This window comes from Lutra lutra, chromosome 17 (assembly GCF_902655055.1).
Source record: "Lutra lutra chromosome 17, mLutLut1.2, whole genome shotgun sequence".
In the NCBI taxonomy this organism is placed as follows: Eukaryota; Metazoa; Chordata; class Mammalia; order Carnivora; family Mustelidae; genus Lutra; species Lutra lutra.
Genome location: NC_062294.1, coordinates 4,086,557 through 4,104,685, shown reverse-complemented (window position 1 = coordinate 4,104,685; position 18,129 = coordinate 4,086,557). Strand labels below are relative to the sequence as shown.

The 18,129-nt window shown below is 48.9% G+C and overlaps 1 protein-coding gene across 1 annotated transcript in view; it reads right to left on the bottom strand.

The window, feature by feature from the left end:
* The window catches only part of COTL1 (coactosin like F-actin binding protein 1), a 39,707-nt gene extending 30,840 nt beyond the window's left edge, over positions 1-8,867 (bottom strand). Inside the window, exons 1-2 of the mRNA XM_047711643.1 lie at positions 8,613-8,867; positions 8,271-8,353 (exon numbers count right to left, since the gene is read on the bottom strand). Coding sequence (XP_047567599.1) covers positions 8,271-8,353; positions 8,613-8,689 — 160 coding nt within the window. The 5' untranslated portion in view covers positions 8,690-8,867. The remainder of the gene's footprint in view (positions 1-8,270; positions 8,354-8,612) is intronic.
* Positions 8,868-18,129: the final 9,262 nt, after the last annotated feature.

The window sequence follows — 18,129 nt, the reverse complement described above, 5'->3', positions numbered from 1 at the left end:
GAAACCTCCCAGCGACAGACGTGTGGAAAAAGAAGGCAAGGAGACATTGTATATTGCAGAAAATTATGAAGGTGATGGCTCAGTAGCCTTAAGGTGCCACTTAAAAATCATAACCCAGCATTGTCCTTGGAATAAAAGGGGTACTCAATCAAAGTGTGTCGAATGCACAGACTGATAGTACTTTACATAGTTCAAACCACAGTCATGGATTTCAAACTTCCTTTTGACCTCACATTCCCTTTGACCCTACAAGACAATATCTCTCCTGACCTCTTCTCTCAAATTTCTGAAATCTGTACGTGTGGGGGCCGCTAGGGCAAAAAAAAATCCAAGGGCAGAACAGAAGGAGAACCTGACCACCGATTACACGCGTGTTGTACCATCACACATGCGGAAGCCACGGACAAGTGGACTTCTCCATTTGCATCCCACCCCTGTACCTTTGGCAACAGCCAAGAGTCTGTCCTTGACCAAATTTGAACCTGGTCTTCTGAGCTCTTTTCAACTAGGTCTCAACTTTTGGGCCTCTGCGTTCCTCTGCGTGTTACCCAATTTCAGCAAGAATCCTGCTAAGTCAGTTCAACCGGATCCCCCATGCTCCAAGTCTGATCATCCCTTATATCTAATCAGGTTCCTTATCCTCCATCACCTGCCTGGTGATGTCTGATCACCAGGCCCGCCTGCAGCAAGGATCCTGTCAGGTCAGTTCAGCCAGAATCCCACCTCAGCCCTGACGTTTCCTCTTGGTAATTCCCTACCCACTGACCTTCACCTTGCTCCCTGGCTCCTTGATGATAAATTTGTCCTTTTCTTCGTATGTATTCAGAATTGAGACTGGTCTCTATCGCCTCTTGGCCTTTGGGCTAAGATCAAGTGTAGAATTGAGACTGGTCTCTCTCCCCTGTTGCAAAACTCCACTGTATTGATCCCTATGCCCGTCACACAGTGCCCCTCAGTGAAGTCTGCCTTACTATTCTTGAGCAAGTGTTAGAATAAATCTGATTTTCTTTCTTTCTTTCTTTCTTTCCCTTAAAGATGTATTTATTTATTTGGAGGAGAGAGATCTCATGAGGGCACAAGAGGAGTGTGAGGGGCAGAGGGAGGGCGAGAAAGACTCCTCCAGCAGACTCCCTGCTGAGCAGGGACTCAATCCCAGGACCCTGAGATCACGACCTGAGCCGAAATCAGGAGTCAGCCGCTCAACCGACCGAGCCATCCAGGCCCTAGATCAGACTTTCTTCAACAGTAAACACACCTCCATTTTCCATACCATCCTGTCGCCCCTGTAGGCCCTGCCCAGGCCTACACTAACGCATTCCGCTTCTCTTCCAGGGCGTCCAACAGACCAGAGAAGGAGGCTGCGAGAGAGGAGGTGAGTGCGTGGTCAACGATGGCCCTTTTCCAAGCCTTTTCTTCCACGTCTACGCCATGCGGTCGGGCAGCCTCTCCTGACAGCCCCGAGGAGGGCCCCGCTACCTGCACCCACGCTCATTCTAGCTTGAGGACGGTTCTTCTTCAAAGGAACCCCAAACCCATCCCTGACGTGTCTGCCACCTGGTCTTCCTCTGCCCCGTGGGGTGCGGTGCGCGTGGGACACTGTCGGGCGGCGGCCCCTCCTATGCAGAGGAGGGATCTCCAGGGGAGATCTGCCCGGGCTCCCGAGCCGGCCCTCCTCGGAGAGCTTTGGCATTCCTTGACCGGCCTGGACTCCCTCCCTCCCTTAGCCGGTCCCGGTCACCTGCCTCGCGGTTCCACAGGCCGCGGCCCTTTCAGAGCCACATGAAGAGCCTACCCCACCGGCCTGAGTTTCAACAGCAAATGTCCCCCGGAGAGAGCTCCAGGCATGGCTGGCCCCAGGAGTCCAGGCCACGCCGTCCGGGCCCCACGCCCCATCCCTGGCTCCGTTCCTGAGTCCTCACACCGGTCCGCGCTCCGTACCGTACGCGGGTCTCGCAAATCCCAGGCCCTTCCTTCTGCTGCAGCTCTGAATCCCAGAGGAAAAGGGATCTCGCGGGAACTCGTTTCCCAAGTATCAGGGATGGAGCTGATTGGCTTGACACGAGTCACATGGGCCCAACCCTGAACCAATAAGTCAACAGAGGGCAGGGCTTACTCTGATTGGCCAGGGCTGGGTCACGTGCCTTCCCTGCAGGGCCTTGCAGCATCAAGTCAGCTACTTCGGCTGAGCAGGATCATAATAAAATAGGAAAAGCCCCCACGCCCCCAACCCCACCCCAAGGATGAGACGCTGGACAGACAAAAATATCAAACCCCACTTTTCTCTGTGAGTGATGATTTGAGCAGAAGACCCCCAAGGCTCGGCAAAGCATCATGGGAATATCCTCTGCTCCCAGAGCATCCTCTAGCCAACATCACGGGGCATCTGACCCCGTCAGGCTTCATGGCGACACGGCCCTCCACGAATGCTCATTTTGGTAACCGGCTCACACTCCGCGTTTATTTCAACCTATTCACTGATGTGCGACACCTCTCAAGAAGGCGCTGCGTTGGCAATAACCAAGGTTCTGAGCGATGACTCTGAGCCGGAGCTGCCCCACCAGCTTTCGGCATACCATGTCTACTTATCCCCACAACAACGCCGTGCGGGACATGCCATCATTATCCCCATCCTTCGGAGGAGGAAACAAAATCTGGGAGACTGGGAGACTTGCCCAAGGTCACACTGCGCATCAGGGCTCCGGATCAAGGCAAGACAGCCTGGCTCCAGCACGGGTGCTCGGAAGCCACTGACTCTCAGATATACACCAACGCGAAACTGGATCCATTCCCAGGTGCTTGGATTCGTTTCAAAATAAAACTGCTTGCAACAGAGAATTCTGGTGTCTATCAACAAAGAATTCACTAAATAATGTGACATTTATATGAGAGAATATTATGTAGCCATTGGAAAGGCCTGGCAATGACAATAAAACATCAGTTCCCCAAGGAAAGGGACTTTCTCTGTTTCTCTATTTACCCTCAGTGCTTAGAAAAGTACCCTGCAAAGAAGCCACTCATATACATGAGAGGAGGGAGGGAAAGAGGGAAGGAGGGAAGGAGGGAGGGAGGGAGGAAGGATGAATGAAAAACAGAGCAAATGAATTAATGAACCAGTTTCTGAGTGGTAAAACTTTGAACTATATCTAGTTTTTATTCCTTTCTTTTCACTTAGTCTTGCCTTTTCACTATTCTACTAGAAACATGTATTATTTGTAAGGTACCAAAACAAAACATGATTTCAGAGACCGTGTGAGCTGCTGCTGGTCACATATACAAGATCTGTGAGCCCTTTCTGCTGTAATTCAGGGGTACCACTGGTCCCCTGATGCAGTCCTGTACCCACTTCCTCCCCCTGGTTTCTTTACCCTCTCCCACCTTTCTGGTGCTCTCAGACCACACACTCTGCTTCCACATCAATTAAATTCCACCAACAAGGTGACAATCACTGTAACTACCACTTAGGATATCCTTGCTGCTGTGGAATTGCTTCCTTGATCCTCCTAATGACCATGTTATAGCAAAGGTGACCTGCCCCAGGTCACCTAACTGATGAGACCTGGAACCCAGGCCATTCAACACAGCCTACACCTTTAACCACCGGGCAGTAGATGCTTATGTACCGAGCACCTTCTGCGTGCAGACCGAGGCCAAAGGTCTAACACACATCCACATGGGTCTGAACGCCTACTGCTTGCCAGCCTGGGGTTGAGCGCCTACTGGGGCTAATCAGGAGCTGTGTGCCTACTGAGCACTGAGCCGGGGTGTGCACAGAAAGCACAATGCCATCCGAAGAGCTAGGAGAGCAAAAACAGTAAAAAGTAACAGTAAGCACAGCCTGGTGCATCAGGGTCCCATGCTCTCGTTTTGAATGTGTTATTTCAGCTAACACTCCCAGTCACTGTCAGAGGTAGGCACTGGCAGGATCCCCGTTTTGCAGACTAGGAAACTGAGGCACAGAGAAAGGGAGGTCCTTGCCCAAGGTCACATAGCAAGCAAGAGACACAGCTGGGATGTGACTCAAGAGCTTTTCTAACTCTGGGTTCTTGAAATAAAAAAGACATCACTCTGGGCTGGCTGGGGGGCAGAGATGGGGAAGAGGAATTCTGCCTGGAGGGAACCTCCAAAATCAAAGTTTGGAAGGTATCATCAGGCTGCAGGTGCACAAAGAAGGGTGTGGGCATGATATGCGGGTGGGGACAAACTGACTGGAGCTGCAAGCAGACAGCCAGTGCCAAATTCCACGGGCAAAAGGGAGCCACAGAAGGTTAAGGAGCAGTAGAGTGACTTGGTCAGAGATGGGCTTTAGGAAAAATTACTCTAGCAATGGGACTAAAATGGATATAAGACAAAAAAGATCAAGGGCTAAGAGATTGTTGCGATTGGTTTGCCTCTCTTCTGGAAACAGCCTGCCTCCCAACATACACACTGCCACTCTTCCCTCAAGAAGCCACCCTCCCCGGGGCACCTGGGTAGCTCAGTGGGTTAAGCCTCTGCCTTCTGCTCAGGTCATGATCTCAGGGTCCTGGGATCGAGTCCCGCATCAGGCTTTCTGCTCAGCAGGGAGCCTGCTTCCCCCTCTCTCTCTGCCTGCCTCTCTGCCTACTTGTGATCTCTGTCGAATAAATAAATAGAATCTTTAAAAAAAAAAAAAGAAGAAGAAGAAGAAGCTACCCTCCCAACTCAGTTTCCTGGTTTGGGTGGGGCTGCCCCCTCCCCAGCTCCCAGGGTGGGCATTGACTCAGGCCTAGCCAGCCAGAGTCCCTCTGACTGGTCCAGGATGGGCACAAGAACCCAGCCAGGGCAAGGAGTGTATGTCAATCTGGAAACTTCCCCTGGAGTCACTGGCCAAGGGTCTCCCTCCCTCTCCCCACAGGGATGGCTCTGCCCAAGGCCTGGAAGCCAGCCTGGCTTGTGGCCATCTGTATCACCACTCAGGAAGATGATGGCCTCCTGTCCCCAAGAAGAGTAAGAAAGGAGAAAGGCAGAGCTAGGGGAGGGAGCAGGGAGGGGGTTCTGAGTTTGGGCAGCCTCACCTGCAGCTAATAATCCCCTGGGCCTTCCTAACCATGGAGGCTACAGACTGACATTTTGCCTAAGCTAATCTGCGTGAGATTTCTCCCTCTGCACCTGCAAGGTCTCAGGGGACTGAGGTGCTGGGCGGGGTGGTGAGGTTTCAAGAGCGGGGCCACTGGTGGAGTGATGAGTGCCGAACGAGGGGCCACATGCATCCAGCACCAGAAGAGCCAGGACACAGCACAGGGAGCTCCAAATTCTCCTAGCAGAAACAAGACGAGAGTCCTTCCAGAAAACAGCTGCAGTGGACAAGGAGAAGCCAGGCTCGGGAGCACGAAGAGACGAGAGGGAGAAGCAGAGCACAGGCGTGGGAAAGAAGGGTGCGTCAGAGAGAATGCCAGAAGAGGGGCTGTCAGGGAGGGGAGAAAGCCCAGAAGGAAACTGTCCCCCTCTCCCCCCACACCCCATCGCCGATGGAGGGAGAGACCAGGTGCTGGTTCTGGCTTCCAAGCCCTCCGACCTCCTTGTTAGATGATTGGAAACAGGAAGGCTAGGCCAGAAGGGGAGCCTGTTCTCATAGCATGGGCCCCTCTGGCTTGTCAGGACACCTGCCTGGGAATTAGGGGCTCAAAGAGCCCTCCCTGCTTCATGTAAGTGGGCAAGCATGTCTCCTGCAACCTGCAAACAGTTTCATGGGGCCTGACCAGAACCTATGAACCTGAAGAAGCCTCCAGGCTGGGAGGTGAGAACATAAACCACTTCCAGGATGCCTGGATGGTTCGGCCGGAAGTGCAAGCAACTCTTGATCTCAGGATCGTGAGTTTGAGCCCTACATGGGGTATAGAGATTACTCAATACATAAAACTTAAAAAAAAAAAAAAAAAAATCCTAACCCACTTCCTTAGAGATGAGGCCAAGACTACAGGCCTTCCAGCCAGCCTGCCTGGGTTCGAGTCCCAGGTCTACCACGTCCTATGTGATCACAAGTCACTTAACTTCCCCAGGTCTTGCTGTACTCATCTGTGGAAAGGGACCGATCTCAGTCTTGGAGATAAGGCACATCAGGTGCAGCGACTTGCATATGTAAAGTTAATAGTAGGAGCTCTGAGTCCTCTGTCACTAGGTTATGAGGACACGGCTGGGGGAAGGAACACGTGTCTCCAAGAGGAACCAAAGCAGACACAGCAACCATAACTTGCCTATACATTTGTCCAACAGATGGCCAGGGAAGGCAGGCAGATTTCCAGCCAAAGCAGACGGAGCCTTCAGATCCCACAGCCCATTCATAAGATCAACAAGCAGCAGGGAAAGCATTTTTAGTGCCCCCGCCCCCTCTGCCAGGCACTCCCATCCCTGCTTCCCTGCTGGCTGGGGGAAGGGTCAGAGTAACACCCCACCCCTCACCCCCTGCAAAGCCCAAGGGAGGAAGGAAGTGTTCTCTGAAGGCACCAAGCCCTTCCAGCTTCGCCCAACGGCCTGGAGCATCTGTTCAGTATCTGTGCGCTTTCATCCTTGGGTCACCTTCTCCTTCTGGGTGGGGAGAACAATAGCTTCAGGAGCAAAACCCAGTCTGATGGGGGAGGTGGGGGGGGTGATGGATGGTCAGCAGGAGGAAAGAAACTGCTAGTTTTCTGTTCTTGAGTTCAGTGAAGGGGGGAAGCTGGCCTGGGAGACAAAGCCTCTGATCCAACAAGGCAAAAAATACTGCTGAATCTCTTAGATGTGCACCAAACTGGGGGAAAGCCAAGATTGGGCACTTACTCTACTTGCAAGAGCATTTGCCAGGGGGAGGAAGAGTAGAAGTGGTAGAGAGAAAGGGCTCCTGAGTCAGGGGCCTGAGTTCAAATCCTAACCCATGGGCTCTCCATGAGAGGCCCTCCATGCATTACTGAAAGTGAGTTGTTGCTGTACCTTGCACATGTGATATTTTAAACCGACCCTTTACAAAAGCAAGGAGTGGCATTTAGAGGCAGCTCACAGGAAGACATTTTAATTGGGAGAACATTAAAAAACGAAACAAAACCTTTGTATCCCCCAGCCCAGGGGCAGACACTTCATAAATATTCTTCCAATTAGACTAAAGGCAAACTAGCACTTGGTTAAGGAAACAGTCACAGAGGGGAGCCGCCACGTGTTGCGTGGCACAATTTTGAACTTTTTCTTTGTTTCACAAATGACCGTGTAGTTTTCTATAAGCACTGTGTTGGAGCATTTTCCACACACGGACTCGCCAATCCTCAGAACAGCCTTCCAAGATTACAGGTAAGGAAACCAAGACCCTGAGAGGTTAAGTAACTTACCCCAAACCACATAGCTAGGAGGTGGCCACTTGGCAATTCAAACCCAACTTGCCAGCTCAGGGCTCCTGCCTAACCTCCAAGCTACACTGCCTTTGTCTGCACATCTGCTTCAACGCTAGGGACCAGAGACCTGGAGAGAGTTCATTCTCTACTCTGGGCTCCAACTGGTCCTATTACCAAGGAGGCTGAGCCTTTTGCTGCTACTGAAAGGTCTGTGATTCCATACACCATGTGTTCCTTTCTTTCAAAGGCTTAACACACCCCAAGGAAATGAAAGAAGTTTACAAATCGTAAGCATTTTCCTTGATGACTTCTTACATATGTACACACCTGTGTACCCACCTCCCAGATGGAAATATGAGCCATCTCCAGCGCCCCTGAGCCTCCCGTGTGCCCCTCCCAGTCAGTGGCTATCTACTTCAAAATGTGACCACCATTCTACTTGTCACACCACAGATTCGCTTTGCCTTTTCGTTGGTGGCTCTGTATTCTACCAATAAAAAACACGCATGTGGGACCAGCACGCTCACAATGAGCTTGGGAGAAGGGAGGGGACAGCTGACAGTTTCTTTCTCCTACAATAAGCCAGGATTGTGTTTTTATTTTGGCTCACTGGCCGAAGACAGGGGATGGTGGGGAAAGCTTAACGCGAGGTTGGAACCACAGAGAGTGGACCCTTGAAAAAAATCAGTGACCCGCAGGGAGCAAAGGAGCTGTGTCTTCTGGAGACAGTACTGCAGGGAGCAACGAGCGAGCAGGCGGCCAGCTCTGTCGCTCTGGATGTCGAGAGGAGAACGCTTTGAGAGGCTTTTAAAAACCTCAAATCGGGTTCCTCCAGCGTCCGAGGCACCCGGGGTGGCCAGGCTCCTCCCAGTTTGGCCTCTGCAGCTCCTCCCCCTCCCGCGTTGACAATCGCCCGAAAGATCAGGAATTGCCCCCGAAGGCGCGTTTCCCTACCTGTGCACTCCCGGATGAAGTCCTGGTACTCCGCTCCCTGCTCGCCGGGGACGATGGTGGAGCCGTCATACTTAAAAGTCACCCTTTGGATTGGGAGAAGAAAAAACACACACACACGTCAGCGACGGCAGTAGCTGCACGGTGCCGAGCTTCCAGCAGGACCATCTAAGAGATGCTCTGGCCGGGGACAAGCCAGCGCTGGCTTTCCACGCTCCTGCGTTAAGGCTGCGGGAGACAGCTCGGGATGACCCTTAATCCGTCCCGTGCGGAAGCCGGCTCCGTGCCCCAGGCCCCCGGCGAGCTCGGGGAGCGCGGCCGGGAGAGCAATGGAAAGTTCCTCACCAGATGACGGCCGAGCCGTCGTCGCGCACCAGGTTGTACGCCGCCCGGCAAGCCTCCTTGTCGATCTTGGTGGCCATCGCCGCAGGCCCGCAGCGGGGACACTCTGCCCCGAGCGACCGAGCGCGCCCCGGGCCGGCCGCAGGGATTGGAGCGCGGCGGGGACACGCGGAGGGAGGGCGGCAGCGGCGACAGCGACAGCGACGCGGGCAGAGAGCGGCGAGCTGCAAGCGTGGCGGCGGCGGCTCCGAGGGCGCACCGAGCGCGCGCCAGGACCCAGGCGGCTCCACCACGCCCCCCTCTGGCCATTGGCTGCCTGACCTCGAGGGCGGGGCGTCTTGACTCGCCTACGACCAATCCCAGTCCGGGAGGGTTGCGCAACTCCGCGGCGGGGGCTGGAGGAGGGGCTTTCCGCTCCTCCCGCCCCCTCTCTTCTCCCAACCCCCTTCTCGGTCACCCACTCTCTGCTCTAACTCCCCCTATTTCCTCCTACCCAACTCCTCTTTCTCCTTTTCCTCACCCCTCCTTACTCGCTCTCCTCCTCCCCCTCCCCTTCCTTGTGTCTCCCCCTCTTTATTCCTTCCCTGGACCTCTCTTCCCCTCCCCCTCCTTGCTCCTCCCACTTCCCTAACCCCTTCTCCTCCTCTTTTACCTCCCCTCCCTCCCTTTCTTCCTCTTCTCTCTTCCTTTTCTTCCTCTCCGCATTATCCCCAACACCAACCCCTTCTCCTTCCTCCCTGTTCCGTCCTCCTCAAGCTCTGTTCCTCCGCTACTCCCTCCCCGGCTCCTTCCTTCTGCCCTCCTCCTCCTCCTCCCTGCCCCCACCACCCAGGCTTCGGGGCTGCAGAGCTCCGTGCCTCCAAAGGGGGCCTCCATATGGGTGACTTAACGCTGCAAGCCGGACAACACTGCCCCCACCCCAGTATCCGGCTCTTTGGTTTCTAGGTGGGGAGGCACTGGAAAGCATTAAGCATTTCAAATAGGAGGGGACAGAAAGTGGATTGCTTCCAAAACGCTGGTGGGATCACTGTTTACTTTGTATTCTGGTTATTTGCATTCACGTCTTATCTCCCCCTTTGGGTTCCTCTGAGTTCGAGAGCTGACTCATTCTGTCTTCCTCGGTCCCTCACTGACTCACTCATTCATTCCTCATCCTCCCATTCCACAAAAGACCGGTTACAGTGCGGAGGCAGGTAAAAAGACCTGACCCGGAAACCAGGCTTCTGAATCGCATCCAGCACTGCTACTTTCTAACTCTGGGCTCTTGCGCAAGCCTCAAAAACTCTGAGACCACGTTCCTCAAATTGGATAAAATAATACTAACCTCATGGGTTTGTCTATGGTCCAACTGAAATATACATATAAACAAATATATTAGATGTTCAATGGAAGGTCATTGTTGTTGGTTACTAAGTAGTTAAGAGAAATCCTAAATAGAAATCCAAAAAAGTCAGGGAAGATGTCCAATTAATAATTAAATTCTCAGGGACAAACAAGAAGAACCAGTCAGTCAGTGGACGGGTAAATGGGTAGGTGGACAGGACCACTTTTTGAGAATAGGAGCCAATGTTGCTATAAATAAAAAGACAAAACAAATAGGGGTTTGAAGTAGCCCAAAGCACTTTCTAACTTACTCCTTGATAAAGGTAAGGATATAATTGGCCATTGGAAAGAAAACAAGGATAGAATCCTACTTCACATCAATAATCAGGATAAATCCAGAAGCATCAAAGACTTAAATATGAAGAGGAAACCGCAGAAGTTGCAGAAGAAAAGCATGGGAAGCTGTCTTCACGAGTCTGGGGTGGGAAGGTCCTTCAGCCAAGTCCAGAAGCTGGAACGAAAGGTGGATATATCAAATATATAAGAAGTCTTCTTCAAGGAAAACAAAACAAAACAAAAAACCCAGAGTGTCTCACACGAAGTGTAAAAACAAAAGATTAAGCAGTGCAAATTTGCAAATCTCTGTGCTCTTGAGCCCCCCAGCTCCTCTGGAGGTCAGTGGTCCCCAGGCCTGGCTGCTTTCTAGAGATCCAGGGATGCCCTGGCCCCACACTCAGAGATTTTTGATGTAATCGATCTGAGGTTCCGCCTGGGGGTTGGGATATTTAAAGGCCCCCTGGGTGATTCTCTTGCACAGCGGGGGGCTGCAGCCACGACTATGCTCACGCTCACATGTGTGTAATTCTTTTCAAGGTTATTCACGGACCTTTATTCCCAGTAGCAGGCGGTTACGAGCAACCTGAGTGCCCGTCAATGGTGGGGCGGGGCGGGGATGGCGGGACAGGACAAATAGATGAGGACAGGGGTCTGCCCTGGAGAATTGAGGCAGCTGTGAAAGAGAGATGGGGGAGGGGAGGTTGGAGTGGGGGAGGGGGGACCTTTTCTGTGGACTGATGTGGAACATTCTACCAGATCCATCATGAGCACACAAAGCGAGGTACAGAGCGATACGTTCAGCACACCCTTTGGTGTTGCTAGCTTTGCGGTAAAGCTGGGCGTGTAAGTGGATATTTCTATTTGTTCATGCATGCATAGAAACCTTCGAAGTGCACACGAGAGAAAAGTCAGTCGCACCTGTCGTAGAGGTGAGGTTGGAAATCAGGCGAAAGGGGAAGGGGATAGAAAGGAGATTTATTCCGTTCTATTCCTGAACCATGGGAAGAAATTATCTATTCAGAATAGATTAAGTAAAGCCTCCCGCCCCCACTCCCTCAGAAAGGTGGCTCCCATCCTGATTATGCCTCCACCGCTCAGCATCCCCAAGGGGCGCCTTGCCTGGGCAGCGCCTTAAGTGGTTGTTCTCCTTCTATTCGTTGTTGTGGTCGCCCCCTGCTGGACGGAACGTGTAAAGGGTCGGGCTTCCGGGGAAGGGGATTCCGAGAGCCCGGAGGTCCGCTTGCCCAGTAAAGGCAGAGAAAGAAACTTCACACCGGAACTAAATGCCTGTCAATCGTGGTTTAAGTCGAAATCCGCACAACATGAAAAGCAACCTAATTCATGGGTCTTTAGAAAGCAGATAAAGCTATTTGACACTTTGTGTAATGCACTGTGTCAGGAACTAAGGGAGTGTTATGAATTTGTTCATTCATTCATCCATCCATTCACCTACTCATTCCTGGAACCGGGCCCGTTAGGTGTCCAAGGGGAATCGCTAACTCCCTTGCCTGCAGGGGGCAGGCGCGCAATGTAAATGAGCTGAGACGCCATCTGCAAGGAAAATGTTTCTGGGGAAGGTGATGCCCTCTGTTCTGCCCTCCCCCGGCTGCCAGTCCCATCTTCAGAACTGGCCCTCAGCTCTGCCCTCCTTGCGATGCAGGAATCTTAGCTAGGCGGATCTAAGCCTTCCACTCGTCTAAGAAAAGCAAAACAGGGATGTCTGGGTGGTGCAGTCCGCTGAGGGTTGGACTCTTGCCTTCCGCTCAGGTCGTGGTCTCAGGGTTGTGGGATCGAGCCCGGGGTCCGGTTCCATGGTCAGCGTGGGGTCTGCTTGAGACTCTTTCTCTCCCTCTGCCCTTCCCCCCTTGCTTGCTGGTGCTCCCTCTCAAATAAATAAATAAATCTTAAGAAAAGAAAAGCATCTGTACCTCTTTATGAAAGCTCTTGATTCTTAAACTTTGTCAAGAGAGATGTTAACATGCAAGAGCTCCCTGTGTGCAAATTCAAGTTAGACAAGTACTCCTGTGGCCCTCACGGGGCTTACAGTCTAGTAGGGGAACAAGCCGCTCCTTCGGTGTGAACACTATTGCTTGTCAACAATAGAAAATTCTATTCAGATAGGCTTCCACAGGGGAGGGCAAGTAATGGCTCAGAGACTGAAAAGCCCAGAACTAAGCGGGCTTCAGGCATGTCATGATCAGGGTTTACCCCTCTGTCTTTCTCTGTGTCTCTGTTTAGCCCTTCCTTGTGCATCAGTTTCCACTTCAGGCAAACGCTGCCCCTGTGACCAGCACAGCCCACCCCAAGCACTGCAGAGCTGACCTCCGACCCAGACCTCCAGTGATACCCTCAGAGAGGCTTTCCCCTGCACCCCAATTTAAAAAGCCCCTCTGTAATGTCCACTGGTCACTCTCTATCACATCACCTCCTTTTTGTTTCCGCAGCACTAGTCACTGTCTGAAATCATCTTTTTCCTTAATCTCTTTACTTGCCTATTGTGCAGCCGCCCCCAGAAGAACGTTGGGTCTGTGAGGCCAGAGAGAGTATCTGTTCTGCTTACTGTCGTAGGCCCATGTCCAGACACAGCACCGATCCCAGACAGACGCAGAGTTTGCTGTCGTTGACTGGATGGATGGAGGATGAAGGAGAGGGAAAGACCAAAGAGGAGGATACTTGCAAAAGGATAAACATACAGATGAAGGGAATACCATTAAGAATCCAGTAATAAACTCTTATATTTATGGCCAATGGCTTTTCTTTTTCTTTTTTTTAAGATTTATTTATTTATTGGGGTGTCTGGGTGGTTCAGTGGGTTAGACCTCCGCCTTTGGCTCAGGTCGTAGTCTCAGGGTCCTGGGATCGAGCCCTGCATCGGGATCTCTGCTTGGTGGGGAGCCTGCTTCCTCCTCTCTCTCTCTCTCTGCCTGCCTCTCTGCTTTCTTGTGATCTCTCTCTCTCTGTTAAATAAATGAAAAAATTTTTTTAAATTTTATTTATTTATTTAGGGGAGCCTGAGTGGCTCAGTCATCAAGCATCTGCCTTCTGCTCAGGTCATGATCCCAGGGTCCTGGGATTGAGACCCACATTGGGTTCCCTGATTGGTGGGAAGCCGACTTCTCCCTCTCCCACTCTCCCTGCTTGTGTTCCTGCTCTTGCTATCCCTCTCTGTCAAATAAATAAAGAGAATCTTTAAAGAAAAAAAGATTTATTGGAGAGGAAGCAAGATGGCGGAGGAATAGAAAACTGAAATAGCGTTAGATCCCAGGAGTTCAGCTAGATAGTCATCAAACCAGTGTGAACACCTACAAATCCACCAAGAGATCAGAGAAGAAGAGCAACAACTCTAGGACCAGAAAATCGACCACTTTCGGGAAGATAGGACGTGCATAGAAGTGAGTCCAAAGCAACGGGAAGATCGACCGCAAGGGGAGGGGCCGGCTCCTGGAAGTGGTGGAGCAGCAGAGCACAAAATCTGAACTTCTAGAAGTCTGCTCCATGGAGGGACATCACTCTGGAGGCTAAGCAGGGGTGGAGCCCTCGCAGGGACAGTGTGGTCTCAGGTCCCACGGGGTCACAGAAAGACCACAGGTGTCTGAATGTGGCAGAGCTCGCAGGTATCGGAGCGGGGAAGCCGGCGGCAGAGCTGGAGCCGAGGAGTGAGCTCTCAGCTCAGGGTCACCTTAAACTGTGATCCGAGTCACAGTCGGGCCACTGCTCTTCGAGCAGGGACCCCACAAGTGGCAGATCCGGGGAGACTCACCTTCCTCCTCTGGAGGCAGGAATCTGCTGGGTTTGGAGACTCCAAACGGGCCGCACCAGAGACAGAGACTCTCGGTCACAAGCCAGGTGAGCTCGGAGCATGGCCGGCGACCAGGGACACGGGAGACACTGACGGCTTTTCTCTGCAGGCGCACTGAGGAGCCGCCCAGCTCTGGGCTCCTCCGGCGGAGGCTGGGGGCCGCCATCTTCATTCCCGCCTCCGCGGCTCTACGGAAAGCCCTCGGGGACCAAAAGCTCCGAGAGCGAACCCAGCAGATGACTCTGCCTGACCCCTGGCAATCCCGCCTGGGACAAAGACGTTTGAGAATCACGGCAACAGGCCCCTCCCCCAGAAGATCAGCAAGAACGTCCAGCCATGGCCAAGTTCACCCATTAATGAGAATTTCGGAACTTCAGAGTTAGGGAGAAGCGACACATAGAATTCATGGCTTTTTCCCCATGATCCTCTAGTCTTGCAAAGTTAATTTTTTAAATTTTATTTTTTTCTTATTCTATTTTTTTAACTTTTCATCTTCTAACGTTTTTTTAAACTATTTTATCTTACCTTTTAAAAAAATATTTTTAAATCTTCATTGTTATAGTCATATTTTATTCCTTCATTGTATTTAACCTTATTTTTTGTATACATACAGGTATTTTTTCTTTGTAATTTTGGGATATAATTTCTTCTAGTAGATCAAAATATACCCTAAATCTAGCTCCAGTCTTATCATATTCTCTCCTTTTTTTTTCTTTTCCCAACCAACTTATCAACTCCTTTTTTAGAATCTTTTTAAATTTTCATCTTTACAGTCATATTCCAACCCTTCATCACATTTACCCTTAATTTTGTATATATATATATATATATATATATATATATATATATATATAAGTTTTTCTTTCTTTAAAATTTTGGGAGGTAGTTTCTTCTAAGAGACCAGAATACACCCCAAATTGAGTGTGTGGCTCTGTTCTATTCACCAGTCTAAATATATTATATATGTGTGTGTGTGTGTGTGTGTGTGTGTGTGTATGTGTATAAATGTGTATATATATACATATATATAAATGTGTATATATATATATATATATTCCTATATATATATTCCCCCCTGCCTTTCTTCTATCCCTGGTTTTGGGTCTCTTCTGATTTGGTTAATGTATATTTCTCTGGGGTCTTTGCCACCCTTTTAGCATTTTGTTCTCTCATTCATGTATTCTTATCTGCATAAAATGACAAGGCAGAAAAACTCATCACAAAAAAAACCCAAGAGGCAGTACTGATGGCTAGGGACCTAATCAATACAGACATTGGTAATATGTCATAACTAGACTTCAGAATGATGATTATCAAGGCACTAGCTGGGCTTGAAAAAGTCATGAAGATGTTAGAAAATCCCTTTCCAGAGAAATAAAATCTCTTTCTGGATAAATAAAAGAACTAAAATCTAACCAAGTTGAAATTTAAAAAAGCTATTAATGAGGTGCAATAAAAAATGGAGGCTCTTACTGCTAGGATAAATGAGGCAGAAGAGAGAAATAGTAACAGAGGAGACCAAATGATGGAGAATAAAGAAGCTGAGCAAAAGAGAGACAAACAACTACTGGATCATGAGGGGAGAATTCGAGAGATAAGTGATACCATGAGACAAAACAATATTAGAATAATTGGGATCTCACAAGAAGAAGAAAGAGAGAGAGGGCCAGAACGTATATTGGAGCAAATTATAATAGAGAATTTCCCTAATATGGCAAAGGGAACAAGCATCAAAATCCAGGAGGCACAGAGAATCTCCCTCAAAATCAGTAAAAATAGGTCCACACCCCATCATCTAATAGTAAAACTTACAAGTCTTAGTGACAAAGAGAAAATCCTATAAGCAGCTTGAGAAAAGAGGTCTGTAACGTCCAATGGTAGAAATATTAGATTGACAGCAGACTTATCCACAGAGACCTGGGAGGCCAGAAAGGACTGGCATGATATATTCAGAGCACTAAACGAGAAAAATATTCAGCCAAGAATACTATATCCAGCTAGGCTGTCACTGAAAAGAGAAGGAGAGATAAAAAGCTTCCAGGACAAACAAAAATTAAAAGAATTTGGAAACACAAAACCAACCCTACAGGAAATATTGAAAGGCATCCTCTAAGCAAAGAGAGAGCCTAAAAGTAGTAGACCAGAAAGGAACAGAGGCAACAGACACTAACAGTCACCTTACAGGCAATACAATGGCACTAAATTCAAAAGAACAGTAGAACAAATCAATGAAACTAGGAGCTGGTTCTTTGAAAGAATTAATAAGATTGATAAACCCCTGGCCAGACTTATCAAAAAGAAAAAAGAGAAAGGACCCAAATTAATAAAATCATGAATGAAAGAGGAGAGGCTATAACCAACATCAAAGAAATTATAATTATAAGAACATATTATGAGCAACTGTACGCCAGCAAATTTGACAATCTGGAAGAAATGGATGCATTCCTAGAGACATATAAACTACCAATGCTGAATGAGAAAGAAATAGAAAACCTGAACAGACCCATAACCAGTAAAGAGATTAAAGCAGTCATCAAAAAGCTCCCAACATTGGGGCACCTGGGTGGCTCAGTGGGTTAAGCCACTGCCTTCGGCTCAGGTCATGATCTCAGGGTCCTGGGATCCAGTCCCGTGTTGGGCTCTCTGCTCAGCAGGGAGCCTGCTCCCTCCTCTCTCTCCGCCTGCCTCTCTCTCTACTTGTGATCTCTCTCTGTCAAATAAATAAATAAAATCTTAAAAAAAAAAAAAGCTCCCAACAAACAAGAGCCCAGGGCCAGACGGCTTCCCAGGGGAATTCTACCAAACATTTAAAGAACTAATACCTATTCTCCTGAAACTTTTCCAAAAACAAAACAAACAAAAAAACAACAAAAAACCAGAAATGGAAGGAAAACTTCCAAACTCATTTCATGAGGCCAGCATTACCTTGATCCCAAAACCAGACAAAGACCCCATCAAAAAGAATTATGGATCAATATCCTTGATGAACATGGATGCAAAAATTCTCACCAAAACACTACCCAATAGGATCCAAAAGTACATTAAAAGGATTATTCACCACAACCAAGTAGGATTTATTCCTGGGCTCCAAGAATGATTCAACATCTGCAAATCAATCAATGTGATACAATACATTAATAAAAGAAAGAACAAGAACCATATGATACTGTCAATAGATGTGAAAAAGCATTTGACAAAGTACAACATCCTTTCTTGATCAAAACTCTTCAAAGTGTAGGATAGAGGGTACACACCTCAATACCATCAAAGCCATCTATGAAAAACCCACAGCGAGTATCATTCTCAATGGGGAAAAACTGAGATCTTTGCCCCTAAGGTCAGGAACATGGCAGGGATGTCCACTATCACCAGTGCTATTCAACATAGTACCAGAAGTCCTAGCCTCATCAGTCAGACAACAAAAAGAAATAAAAGGCATCCAAATTGGCAAAGAAGAAGTCAAACTCTCACTCTTTGCAGAGGATGAGACATTTTATGTGGAAAACCCAAATACTCCACTCCAAAACTGCTAGAACTCATACAGGAACTCATAAAGTGTCAGGATATAAAATCAATGCTCAGAAATCAGTTGAATTTCTATACGCAAACAACAAGACAGAAGAAAGAGAAATTAAGGAGTCAATCCCATTTACAATTGCACCCAAAATCATAAGATACCTAGGAATAAACCTAAACAAAGAGGCAAAGAACCTATACTCAGAAAACTATAAAGTACTCATGAAAGAAATTGAGGAAGACACAAAGAAATGGAAACACATTCCATGCTCATGGATTGGAAGAACAAATATTGTGAAAATGTCTATGCTACCTAAAGCAATCTACACATTTAATGCAATTCCTATCAAAATACCATCCATTTTTCTCAAAAAAAAATGGAAAGAATAATCCTAAAATTTATATGGAACCAGAAAAGACCCCAAATAGCCAGAGGAATGTTGAAAAAGAAAGCCAAAGCTGCTGGCATCACAATTCCAGACTTCAAGGTCTATTACAAAGCTGTCATCATCAAGACAGTATGGAATTGGCACAAAAACAGACACA